At 44.5% G+C, this 13,751-nt stretch overlaps 1 protein-coding gene across 1 annotated transcript; it reads right to left on the minus strand.

Annotated features, from left to right (window-relative positions):
• Positions 1-10,135, minus strand: f13a1b (coagulation factor XIII, A1 polypeptide b). Its single transcript, XM_018748136.1, has 15 exons — positions 10,062-10,135; positions 8,024-8,205; positions 7,056-7,244; positions 6,325-6,573; positions 6,024-6,142; positions 5,732-5,839; positions 5,132-5,306; positions 4,730-4,868; positions 4,358-4,461; positions 3,812-3,900; positions 3,404-3,557; positions 1,959-2,234; positions 1,422-1,582; positions 1,162-1,298; positions 1-816 (listed from the first exon to the last, which is right to left on the minus strand). Exons 2-15 carry the CDS (start codon positions 8,172-8,174, stop codon positions 675-677), a joined length of 2,193 nt encoding a protein of 730 aa, XP_018603652.1. The 5' UTR covers positions 8,175-8,205; positions 10,062-10,135; the 3' UTR covers positions 1-674.
• Positions 10,136-13,751: the final 3,616 nt, after the last annotated feature.

Consider the following 13,751-nt stretch of genomic DNA (forward strand, 5'->3'; position numbering starts at 1 on the left):
AGAAGATTTTTTTTTTAAAATTCAAACACAATGCAGTCAATAAAGAAGAATATTGTTTCTATATTTCCTCAACAAAACTTTTAGGATGAGGCTTTTCTTCTTACAGAACTTAGAGAATACTGTGTACCATACAGTACTGGCAAGCTGAGATAATAGAAAAACTGAAGAAATCTGGAAGCCAATATGAGTATAATAATATATCTACTAATGTAGGGGGGAATGAAGCCCATACAAAAGCTCATTATTTCCACCCAAGCTGCATATAGAAATTTGTAACAAATCACTACAGATGTTCATTGTGGAGATGTGAACAAGACAAGTATAAATCTGACTACTGATTAACATATGCTTTTCTTTGCCATAAAAGGAAAAAGTACTGTCATAGTATTGTATTGCGACGAAGTTTTGCCAGGTTTTAAAGAAGCTACATTTTTCTCTGCTGTGCATCCATACGCCCATCCTTCCTTCTTCCTTTTCGGATCATCTAGTTTTAAACAGACCATTAAATCTCCTTAAGAGAAAGTTCTCCTACATATACCCATGTTGCACAAAACAAGCTAATTTTCTAGTAGAAACATCACAAGAGAAAAATACAAGCACTTTTTTTTGGTTTTCAAAGCAGGAGAAGGGGGTTAGTGAAGGACAGGAGATCATTTTCTCAGCCTGCTGGTCTCTCAAGGCTGGATGTTGACCTCCAGATGCCCATAAACCTGCCTGAGGGCCTGGCAGTCCAGGCTGGCCATGAGCCAGGCTTGCCCAGACCTCCGAGGCTTGAAGGACTCTGTCCACGTCAAGGTGGAGTTGGTTGGGATGAGGCTGAAATGCAAACACAGAGACAGGAGGAGGTACAGAAGAATGGTGTGAATACAAACTAGATGAGCATTACGGAGCAGTTTTAGGGTATCAGCTGGGTTTGGAGTACAGATAAGGTAGGATCCACAAGTTAAAGGTAGAAAATAAGGAATACAATTCAAGTAAAAGTTGTACTTTTTCAGAAAAGTTCCCCTCCAGGAAACTGAAACTTTCAAACAAAGCACCTTATTCAGTGGTGCAATAGATGTTACCTTGGGGTGATAATAGACGATACCCTTCCCAGAGGTATAAAGTGTATGATGTTTTGGTCAGAATTCCTGCACCATTTCTGTCAAGGATTCAGTCTACCTGTACTGCTTTTTTTTGGCCAACATGAGTCCTGGGCCCTCCATGCGCACTGATACATCTTCCAGATTAAACTTGAAGGGGTTGGTGAACTCCACTGTGACTAGCATCTCCTCGCTGACCCTTGCTGTTCCACTGACCTGCAGCAAAGTCATGACATGGTCAAGAGACTCACACAACCTGCAGGAGAAGCCTTTTTATCATCTCTTCTTTAGAACCAGAACTCATATATCACAGCTAAAGAGGAATCTCAGATGACCTACCTTGATGGAGAGCTTGGGGGTGTGCAAGGAGACCACGTGCATGGCAGTGATGATTTGGCCACTCTCATCCACGCGCCCCGTAATAATGAAGTGGAGATTGGCCTGATCCACCAGCTTCCTCAGGTATTCCTGGGATTTCACATCCACAATCACCACTTTGGCTGCCACAGAAACAGGAACACGCACCTGAGTGTTCATGTAACATCACCTGAGCAGGACACATGTCTCCATGTAACACAGTTAAATACACAAAAGGAAATATTACTTTATTCTACAGATCAATAGATCCTGATTCACAGCGGTTCAATAAACCAAGCACACAATAAGACAACAAAATTCAATCCAAGAAATGAAAGTGGGGATGAAAGTATGACGGTATTAGTTTACATTTACACCATGAATATCACCTATAACTGTTATTCCGCAAGGTTTCCACAAAAGTACTGATTTTTTAAAATCACATTATCGGACGATCCAGAAACCTTGATGCATTAACAAGGAAGTAGCCGATTCTACCATTTGACCCCATTGACTTACATTCAAAGGGTTTCAGTGTCACATTCTGGGTCTTGAGAATAAACTCAGAGCTCGTGACTCCAGTGTAGTAAACCACATTGCCACTGATGTAGACATTAGTAGTGCGGTGGGAGTCGCTCTGGTTCCGGAACTCCAGGCTGAGCTGGAAGTCGTTGCCCACCATGACATCTTGGACGCTTGCCTTCATCTCCACGTCGGCTGGCGGCAGAGTGGACTGGATCCGGCTGCAGCCAAACTCCTCTGCCTTCTGCAGCACCGTCCTCTCCTCCTCAGTGTCTGTGTGGGAGGCAGGCGGTCAGCATGTCAACAGGCGCCTAGGTGTCGTCCTGGGGTCAACAAGCACCTGATTTATAAGCTGTAACTGCAGATCATTCTTCCGCGATTTTGTTTTCCTCTCCTCAGTCGGCAGCTGGACACTTCATCAACACTTAAGCATCACTTCGTCACCATAAGTTATACTGGCGATGGCTATACTTCCAATGTCTATTTATGTATTTATTTAACTGTTCATTTGTTTATCATTAATTGCTGTCCTGGGGGGGGGCGCGGTGGAGCAGCGGGTTTGGCCTGGTCCCACTCTCTGGTGTGTCTGGGGTCAGAGTCCCGCTTGGGGTGCCTTGTGATGGACTGGCGTCCTGTCCTGGGTATGTCCCCTCTCCCTCCAGCCTTGCACCCTGTGTTGCTGCATTAAGCTCCGGTTCGCTGCAATCTGCTTGGGGTAAGCGGTTTCAGTCAGGGTGTGTGTGTGTGTGTATGTTGTTGTCCTTAACCTCATTTATCCTCAGTTGTTTTGGATGCATATCATGTCTCTTTCAGACATGTTTCTTTTGTACAGTGTTGGTCATTCCTTTGTTTGATCTGTAACTTGTGAAAACACTCTATAAAGTTCTACATCACAGTAAACTGTATTGTAGTGTAACTGTCTCAGATACTAAATCTCAGTGGTTCAGTCAACAGCATGATTGTCTTCCAAGAAGGGTGTAGCAGCAGTTTCTCATCAGGAATTTGATTCTTCAAATATGCTAATACAGTATATTTGCTTTGGTTTGGTAGTTGATTTGTAACCTGAAAGCTTACAGGTTCAATTACAGTGAACTATTAGCGTGAAGAAATAAAATCTTGTCCCTTCAGCAAAAGGGTATCAAATTCCGAAAACCAACAAGCATTCCATAAATGACAAAAATTACAGGACATTACAGGGTTAGCGGAGTGGTTAGAGACGCTTCCTTCATCTCAAAGAACCTTGCTCCAAATCCAGCCTTCTACTATATGGCACTTACCTTAAAATTGCTGCAATAAAAATGCCCAGGTTTTAACATGGGTGAAGTGTTATAAGTAGCTTAATATTGTAATTTTCTTTGGTGAAAAGCATCAGTTAAATGAATTAGGTAAAAAAAAGCAGACGTAGTGATAACGCTGCAGGGTGGTCACATGACCCAACATACCCTCAGCGAATTTGTACTGGCTTGTGATGTCCCTTGCTGACTCTTTGCCGATGTCCTTGGTCAGCACCATTCGTCCCACGTGGGACTTGTTTACCCTCACTGGTTCCAGGGTGCCATTCTTGTTCCGTTGATAGAACACAACATCACTGTTCACCTGCAAGAAGGTTTTGGAGAAACTCAAGCACGTTTTTAGCTCCATTTCCTGCTGTATCACCTGAAGATGTCAGGAAGGGTATCTGGACATGATCAGACACAAACTCAAAAATATGAACAAAACAATAAAAACTCGTGTGGATCCTTAGATTGACAACAATCCTGAATTAATACGTTTTGCCTCATACTACAATTAATTAATAAATACTAATCAAAATGAAGGAGTAGCAAAATAAAAGGAACTTAAACGTTTACCTCTGCAAAAATAAATGGCGCATCAAAGGGATAGCAGACCTGTCCATGTTTGATGGCATGAACAGAAGCTGGACCACACCTGTATAAACCTAATAAATGAAATATTCAACAAATTCATACTATTTATCAACTAACTGAACATTTCTCAACATGTCACTCAAGGCTGCAGTTAATTCAATTCTATGTATTTTACAATATATGAATGATGTCATCCTGCTTATTCACCCAATTTCATTTTTAGTTTCACTTTTAAACCTTAAATGTTTTCTACAATGGGGTCTAACACCAAACTCAAAAATAAGCCTGATATTACAAGCTTGAGCAATATCACTGACCTCACAGCTGCTGATGGCTGTGAATTGTATGATGAATTACTTTGTTGTCGTTGTATGCTTGTTAATTGCGCTTGTATTTGAGTATTAGACTTATACTTGTAACTGACACAAAACATTATATTAACAGTGTTGGTTGACCAGGACCCAGCAGCTCAGAAATGATGCTGGTAGGTGTTGACAGATGGTCTCTCCTTGGCTTGATGATACTCACCATCACTGGTCTCCTGAGGGGTGGCATCCACAACCTGCCAGCCTCCAAAGCCCTGGGGCAGGTCAGTCCTGGCCATGTAGCACTCGTTCCAGCAGTGGTAATTCCTGCAGAGCAGGCAAAGGAACACCTCTGCACGTTATCAATATACTGAACCATGGCATACTGAACCACTTCTTTCTTGAACCCAGGAAGAATTTAAAGAATCGAGGTGTGGAAACACGAGTGACTGACACTAACAAGCTATTTTAAATAAAAAATTTATTAGTTTTGCTGTCGAAGTTGTTTTACTGTTTTTTTTTCCATCATAGGGAGACAATTAGCATCAGCACATTTGGCTGTGCACTGCATGTTATTGCTTCTGTCGGGACTGACCAGATGGAGTCCTTTGTGCGCTCTTTATCAACCTTCCCATTCTCATCCAGGATGATGTCAGTTCTCAAGTTGCCGTCATTGTCGTGGGCAGAGTAGAAGTTGGAGACCACCCTAGCTGGGATGCCCAGACACCGCAGGACTGAAGAGTGAGACAAAAGCAGATGAGACATTCACATATGTGACGCAATGTTTATGGAACTAGTCTTGTGCCCAAAAATGCCAGCTGTAATCTCAGGCTGGACCCGCCTTCGGATGACGGTGCTCAAATTGCTCGAGTGAATATTTGCGTACTGCAAGCTACAGCACTTCAGATAAACTATTTGCTGTTATGTTAATGAGAAAGACTGTCTTGACACTGTGCCCTGCTGCAGCTGGACCATGTGTTAAAAGCGAGGTACTCACAGGTGTTGAAGACACCAGCGTAGACCCAACACTGCGCGTAGCACACTCCTTGGTTGCTGTTCGCGTAATCTAGCAGGATTTCCACGCTGCCTGTCCAGGATGTGGGTGCCACCCCGTAGAAGTAATCTCCAGTCCAATTCCCCACCAGGACTCCATCGTCATCCTTTGAGTTCATCTGCAGTCCCCAGTTGGCCGTCCAACATGGAGACAACGTGGAAGTGGAGAGAGAGAAAGTAACAGGGTTAGAGGCTGCAGGAGACTGTGAACTGTAAAACAGATTAACAGGAAGATGAGAATTTCACAGAAATCTACAAGTTCCATTGTTGATCAGGTGTTTGATGCCATTCACTTTGTCCAATGGACATTTTGTATATTGAATGATTGTTCATTTCAGTCCAGATCAGTCCTGTTCTGAAGGAAACGTTTAAATGGCACGTGTTTTGGCAGAAACTATGAACTTGCCCTGCTACTTTTAGGGTTGTCAGGTCGTTGGGGATTAGTTTTGAAGAAACAAAAAGGTGGGGATTAGTTTTGGAGAGAGGTGGAAAAGATGTACATGGCGATGCTGTTGTAGAGAGTTGGCTGGGCAGATGATCTCACCATAGCTGAAGCCATGCGGGCCACTTTGACTGCATCTCCTCTATTGACAAGGGGCATGGTAGCCCGGTCCATCACTTGGAGACAGGCATCCAGAACTCCGTACTCAAACTACACCCAAGAAAAGCCGAGAAACATCTCAAAGTTCCACACGACCTTATCTGAAACCGGCATCAACTCTCTTCCGTTCATTCTACCATGAATATGACCGTCTGCTTGTTCCCAGTAGCAGAAACAAAGTGAGTTTATAGCACCTTTATTGCTTGTCTAAAACTGATTTCACCGAGGATAATACCTGGCCATAATTCCAAGGTCGGACTGAAATGTCACTGGCTTCCCCGTAGAAAATGATCCCAGATTCATTCAGGATGCACTCGTCTCGCTCTGCTTCGTCATTCAGGAACACTGTGTCAGCTGCGAGGGAACAACATCACACATGGATGTCGGACTGGTATGGACAGAGAAAAAACTTGGACTGGAATGACCATTTGAAAACTGTAATAATGTTTCAAGTTTTATGCATTATTATTATTATGCAAAAGTAGCCCTGACAACACTGTTTCTTTAATGTCATTATTTGTACTGATAGCACGCACCTGGTGACCAGGGGTTGAATAAGATGTAAACATCTCGGCTGGGGTCCTTCTGGGTCCTGCGAATGCCGTAGGGCGTGATGACCGCCACATACATGCGAAATCTTCCCACGATGCAGTCAGGAGCCGGAGTGATGCCCACTGTGACCATGTTGTCCATCGTCTGCACCACCCGCCCTCTCCATGACCCCGATAGCTCCTCATCGACGCGAAGTGGGATGTAGGTCCCTTTGCTGACCTGTGGGTAGCTGCCTAGGAGGTAAGAACAGTGTTTAATTATTTTAGTTTATTTAATGTGGATTGGAAAAGCAAAAAAAAAAAGCTGGTTGCACTTGACCATGGAAGAAGTCATTTCCCTTTTTGCCTTGGGTATGCCCGCTGCTTGGGCATTTCTGCCCTGCTGTGCCATGTTACCATCTCAGGATTACAGGGAAAATGGGAAATAACCTGTGACACCAGAGAGCTAAACCTGAGTCAAATCACGAGATATACAGTATTTGGGTTAATCACAATCCACAGCAGCTATAAAAGTAAAAAGCCAGAAAGAGCTTGAGCTTTTGAGCTTCTTCTAAATATATACCTTGGGTAACTATGGACTTAAGCAGAGCTGCACTTCGTTTACCACAAATACAAGTGAAGTGAAACACTGGTGTGACCAGTACACCCTTCCTTCCAGTCCACATGGAAAAATGTACTCTGCCCAGGGCTGAAAAGGCAGTTGAAGATCGGCTCACCAATTACAAACTCCACAAGGAAGTGGTCCTGGGTGGGCTTGTAGGGACGGTCAAAGGTGATCCTGATCTGGAACTCCTGACCCCGGCGCACGATGAGGTTCTCAGTGGCGTACAGATGTGTGTGGTGGTTCCTCTTGTTGATCTCATTTGGCTGGTTGAGCATGTTCACATCCCAGATGTCCAGGAATTCTATCAACACCAAGTCAGGACAGTAAGCTCACCACAGCCCACAAATACATTTGTATGGTAAAATGTGGTTCATATCTATGTATCAATTTTAACATATATTTTGTGAAAGATGCATTGACTGTATTAATGAAAAATGATGTATGTACTGTATCTTACATAAGCTGGGGTTTGCAGGTGGATAAGCTGTAATAAAAAAATTTTAAAATAAAAATAAAAGTAAGGTATAAGAGGTTATATCTTCTTGGCCTCAGGGCAGACAGAAAATTCTGCAGTCAGCATTGTATTTGCTGCTTATTGATCGAATATGCCCTGCAACAAAACCCTTAAACTTTTGTCTTAGTTCACGGAGAAGCTTTAATGAAAAAAACTGTTCAACTGTTCTACTGTTCAACTGTTTATGCAGTATACACTGTACTTTACTCTGACCATCTAGCAGGACAGTGTCCCTGTGGTGCGTGATGCAGGAAGTGACCAAGCACGGCAAGACTGTTATCAGCGGTGGAGCAGGCCGAGGCCTGGTATATCTACCACGCCACCCTTGCCAAAACCTAGGATGTGTTGCACGAGGAAGACTTTGGCCTCTGATAAGACCACTTTCTTGAAGGCACTTGAGTGACTTATGCGAATAATGAGGTTTCAAAGGTCACTAGAGAACCCAGCAGCCATAAAGCCAACAATGTGCCGACTGCAACCGTCTCCAGAACCTGTCTGCAGCACATTCTCCTCAAGCATGCATTGATAAATGACGTAGCCTGAGGGCAGGGTTGGCGGGTTCTCACCCTTGAGCGGCGGGGGGCCGCGAGGCATCAAGCCGAAGGGCTCAAACTCCGGGACATCTTTGCCATCGGTGTTGGAGTTGGCCACGGGCACGGAGCTGCGGCCGCGGTGGGAGATGGTGCTTCGCTGGGGGTGGCCTTCGGGGGCTGACATGGCAGTGCCAGGTGGAAGTTTTTTCACAGGTCTGGAGCCCAGAGAAGACCACAGGAGTTCAGTCAGGAGCACTACCCAGTCCACAGTGTCCTAAACTCACGCCTTCATACCGAAGGAAACAGAAGTGCCAGACTTTGAGCATGAAATATAGCTGCTTCTCTGATACGTCCACACATCAAGTTTTTTGAACAGTACGCAAACATTTCGGATTTTTCCACATATATTTGCAAATCATTTGTTTTTTTGTTGCTGCAGTTTACTGTGAGCATTTTGCTGCCGGGTGTGATGACTTCACTGAAGACATGTGACACGAAGCATCTCAAAAATGTTCACATCTGTTTGCTATTTTGCTCAACTGCATGCAGTAAATCTGAGTAAGCAGAAAACCCTCTCTGGAAGGAAATAATACAATAATGAGGTAACGTGAAGATTCTATTAGAGATCTGCATCTTCTCATGAGAGAAATACACAAAGGCCTTGAGTCTTTCATGATTTCAGCTTTGTTTGACTGCATTAAAAAATCAATTTCACTTCTCATCTGAAAGCTATTACATATTTTACATAAAGAGAAATGTGATTCTTATTACCTGGGGAAAAAAAATGACACAGTATGGCTCAACCGGAGCACTGACATTTGTGCACTGATACACTGCGAACACCGACAGAGTTCGGTGTCGATATGAGAAAAATGACAGAGAGCAGATTATCAGTAATGTCACATTAATATCAGTAACGCCAGACCTGAGGATTTTTGTTTAAAACGTTTGCGCTCTGCCAATTGTATCTCGTGCATCTATCCACTCAAAAAGTTCACTTTCCGCACCTTTGTGTGAAATAGCAGCCCCTGAGTTCTTTCCCACTCCTTGGGTGGGATTATATTCCTTATAATCGTTATATTAAACGAAAACTGCTCACAAATCGCCCATTGAAATAAATGCATTCACTCAAACAAATCCCCGGCACCCAGTTGTAATATGTAAGAAGCAGTACTTACCTGAAGGGTGTTTCCTGCGACTCAGACTTGGGATTTCACCCAAAAGGAAAAACATGCATTTATCCCAACTGACACAGTGAAAGCTCTGTTTGAGGCTCACCACACGCCCAAAGCCATCCAGATGTGCACAACTCGAAGTGCATGAATATAACACAGACCTTGGAAAGGCCATATTTTGAGTACGTTTTTCTATTGGTATTTTCAGGGACTGCACTTTTTTTGGGGGAGTGAGTTGAGGAATCTGAGGTTCTGTACAACCTTAGCAAACATCCAGCAGCTTGTACGGGAGTGGAGAAATTCAGTGGCAGCAGCTCTGACATCATAAAAAAAAACTCATCTCATCAAAATGTTTCACGTACTTCTCAGTTAGCACATATTAATTCATGAATAATACAATAATAACTACTATTATTATTATTTAATAACCAATGGTGCACAAATCTGTAATGCAGATTCCTAACTCCAAATAATAAGAAAAATAATAATAATAATTGCAGATTTGTGTGCCATTGGTTACAAAAACACAAATTTTAGTCATGAGGATTTAAGTTGCTCCGATGTTCTAATGGATTAATGGGGGACAAAGGGGACAAGTAAAAGAAAACCAGAAAAGAGCCAAACCAAAACATTCTTACAAATCAAATGTTCAGATGTGAGCAAAAAATACTGTGCAGCACAAGTAAAGTTGTAAAATCCTAAGCTACTAGACATAAGGAGACCTTGGAGTTAAACGTCTTCTCAGTATCGAATATCGACATATCAGGCTTAGAGCTCCAACTGTGCGCTCAAAGTTCTCGTGGGTTCATCGTTTTTGTTTTCCGCCCCATACGTTTAACACAATATCTCCAAGGTTTTATCAGGCATGGGGCCGTGTTGCAGAGGGATGTACTCACCACTGTGGAGGACTGCTGGACTTCTGTGGTTGAGCTGCACTTGGAGCCTGAGCCTCAGCAACTCTTTTCTGGCCAACTTTTGCTCCCTCTTAAATAGAGAATGGGGGGGAGGGGGAAGCAGGCTGTGGGTGGCGGTTGAGGGGTTGGAGGAGGTTCTGCCATTGTGGTTACCACATTGCCTCGAAGACAATCGAGTGGGGACCGACTCGGGAGTACGGAGAGATACGGAGTACAGCAGCCAATGTATGACCAGGGTTCTAGAACGTGCCACCTCTGTCAGTGCATGATAACCCCCAAATGCTAAGTGTAAACTGTAATATGGTCTAATTGCAGCATTTAATTATTTCATTGTTTAACTAGCAATTTTATTCAAGGCAACTTATTTGTTGGTGATTTTGTTAAGCTCATGAAGTTTGGTGGAGGAGTTCCGATTTGGTACGTTGCTGCAGGGTACTAATACGGGAGCTGAACCAACTACCTTCGAGTTCCCTCACCACCACAACTCAGGACAGGAGAAATTCCCCTGGGCTTCCAAGTCAAAGCTCTGGGACACTGCGAAGCGTACATAAGCAGGAGAAAAGTTCTGCTCTCACCTAGTGCTACACCAGCTCTCATGGAGCTCCGCACGTGATGTTCGTCACGCCTGTTGCTCTGCAGTGTACCATGTTTGTGTTGTTACTTGGGTAGGAAGCTTCACGAATACACACTGTTGCTGTGTTTCTTTTCTTAAACTTGCTGACAAGTGCAGAATTTGAGTTTTAAAAGCAGTCGTGTCTCATCTCTGCTATGAGGTTTACCAGAATGGCAGCTGAAGACAGTTGATTTACATTTATTCATTTAGATGGTGTTTTTCTCCAGAGAGACCTACAATAACACGCTGCTTACAATGATTCATACAGATGGGTAATTTTTACTACAGCAATTTCAGGGTAAGTATCTAACTCAAGGGCACTGCAGCAATATATGGGATTAGAGCCAGAAACCTGCAGATCCAAGATTATTTTGCATCGTGTTGATTGCTATTAAAATACAGCGTTCAAAAAAAAAATAAAGGACTTTATTTCTAAAGAGAAAAGTCCTCCAAAAATATGGTAAAACAGCCACCAGCTGGAATCTCATGGGAGTTGACCAAAGCCATACTCTAGAGAGCCAGATGATGAGTAATGGAAAGGTAGTACAATGTGCACATTGGAACACAGGGCACGGCCAGATGGGTTTTGGGTGCCTTGGGATGAAGGGGGTTGTTGGAAGTGTGAATGTGCAAACGCCTGGGTTGGGATCTGAGCCCTGGAACAAGGCTGTATCCAACCTCTGCTACATTTACATTTACGTCTACCAGGCACTTCTCCAAAGTGATGTACCACTCAAGGTAAACGAAAATGTATTTGACAACAGATGAGAGCTTTACCAACACACTTATCGCAACATACCTTGTCTGTCTAATACTAGCATTTTTGAACTTTGAGTACCTGCCCAAAGAATTTTCTCAGATATAAAACACTAAGAGATCGGGGCTCGTTGCTACGGGCTGTTCGTTCCCTGTATGACCGGAGCAGGAGCTTGGTTCGCATTGCCGGCAGTAAGTCAGACCTGTTCCCGGTGCATGTTGGACTCCGCCAGGGCTGCCCTTTGTCACCGATTCTGTTCATTATCTTTATGGACAGAATTTCTAGGCGCAGTCAGGGAACGGAGGGTGTCTGTTTTGGTGGCCGCGAGATCTCGTCTCTGCTTTTTGCGGACGATGTGGTCCTGTTGGCTTCATCAAGTCAAGACTTGCAGCGTGCACTGGGGAGGTTTGCAGCCGAGTGCGAAGCGGCGGGGATGAGAATCAGCACCTCCAAATCCGAGGCCATGGTTCTCAGTCGGAAAAAGGTGGATTGCTCCCTCCGGGTTAGGGGGGAGTTGCTCCCTCAAGTGGAGGAGTTTAAGTATCTCGGGGTCTTGTTCACGAGTGAGGGAAAAATGGAGCGGCAGGTCGACAGACGGATCGGTGCGGCGTCCGCAGTAATGCGGTCATTGTACCGGTCTGTTGTGGTGAAGAGGGAGCTGAGTCGTAAGGCGAAGCTCTCAATTTACCGGTCGATCTACGTTCCTACCCTCACCTATGGTCATGAACTCTGGATCATGACCGAAAGAATGAGATCGCGGATACAAGCGGCAGAAATGAGTTTCCTCCGCAGAGTGGCTGGGCGCACCCTTAGGGATAGGGTGAGGAGCTCAGTCACCCGGGAGGAGCTCGGAGTAGAGCCGCTGCTCCTCCGCATCGAGAGGAGCCAGTTGAGGTGGCTCGGGCATCTGTTCCGGATGCCTCCTGGACGCCTCCCTGGGGAGGTGCTCCGGGCTTGTCCCACTGGGAGGAGGCCTCGGGGCAGACCCAGGACACGTTGGAGAGACTATGTCTCCCGGCTGGCCTGGGAACGCCTTGGGGTTCCCCCAGAGGAACTGGAGGAGGTGTGCGGGGAGAGGGAGGTCTGGAGGACTCTGCTCGGACTGCTGCCCCCGCGACCCGGCCCCGGATAAAAGCGGAGGAAGATGGATGGATAAAACACTAAGAGTCATGAATTTATTGGTTATTAGGAGATCGGGACAGAAGCGGGTCGGTAGATTAGGGAGTAACTCAATGGCAGAGCAGGTGTACAGCACCTTGTGTTGAGGTTAGAGCCCCATCAGTGTGTGTGCACAGTCCCTTGAGCTGAGAGCAGCTGGCATTCAGTGTGTAAATGCAGGAACATCCAGTCAGAGCATGAGAGTGTCAGCAACCGCTAGGATGGTCAACATCTGCTCTAAGTTCTTTATTCATGTATGTGAAAGGACAGTGCGCCATAGGGTACTAGTATAGTCCAAATCACTTCATCACCATCATCATCATCTATGATGCAAAGCAGCACAGATTGCAAATCCATGCATTTTCCTGTAATTTCCCAGATGTACCTTTTGACAGATGCAGTAATAGTGTTCTTCCCTGGTCTTCAAATCATGCAGCCAAAAGAGAGTTTTTAAATGACTCGAATACCTCAATATTCCCTCAATACCGACCTCCCTTAACATTAGGGTTGCAGTGTTCAGAGCCTTGTGTCCTTTAATGCATTTTCAGGAAAAAGGTCTGGATTTCATGCTTTTTTAAACCTTCAGTACATAAACAGGGACTTGTCATAATATTTGACCATTTCCTAGAACACCTTCTTAAATTTAGAGCATTGTCACTCTGGTCAGTTTAACACGTCCCTGCTTTTACACACCATATGTTCACCTTCACCTTGTAAACCACTGAGGTGTTTCTTTCACACTAGTGATTGTGGAATGAGTTGCATCCAAGCCCAACCAGAGTTCCATTGACTCATAACTTGTGGGAGAAAAACACAAGTCATTTTTAGTGCTTTTGGGTGTGAGAAGCTGCAGAGCTCCCACCAACACAAACAGTGTAACAGCAACACGTATGTGTCATGGAAAAGATGTCGCATGTTTACATCTGCAGGCTGGACATGGGTCTCTGGAGTCTGACTGAGCTTTTCCACTCTGTGTTGCCTAAAAACTTAAATACCAAATGCGATCTCATTCGAGCAAAACAGACATTACACTCACTACCATTAAGCACTTGTCCAAGATGCGGTCACCCAGAGTCTATCTTGGACACGCAGGACACCAATTAGTCGGGGTACACCCTGGGAAGGACTCCAGTCCATTGCAGGG

Source organism: Scleropages formosus, chromosome 11, assembly GCF_900964775.1.
Source record: "Scleropages formosus chromosome 11, fSclFor1.1, whole genome shotgun sequence".
Taxonomy (NCBI): domain Eukaryota; kingdom Metazoa; phylum Chordata; class Actinopteri; order Osteoglossiformes; family Osteoglossidae; genus Scleropages; species Scleropages formosus.

Coding starts and splice junctions, on each gene's coding strand:
- f13a1b (XM_018748136.1), bottom strand. CDS start 8,174: ATGTCAGCCCCCGAAGGCCACCCCCAGCGAAGCACCATCTCCCACCGC. Junction 6,574..7,055: donor CCTTGTGGAGTTTGTAATTG/GTGAGCCGATCT, acceptor CTTACCTCCTAG/GCAGCTACCCACAGGTCAGC. Junction 1,299..1,421: donor CCCCCAAGCTCTCCATCAAG/GTAGGTCATCTG, acceptor ACTTTGCTGCAG/GTCAGTGGAACAGCAAGGGT.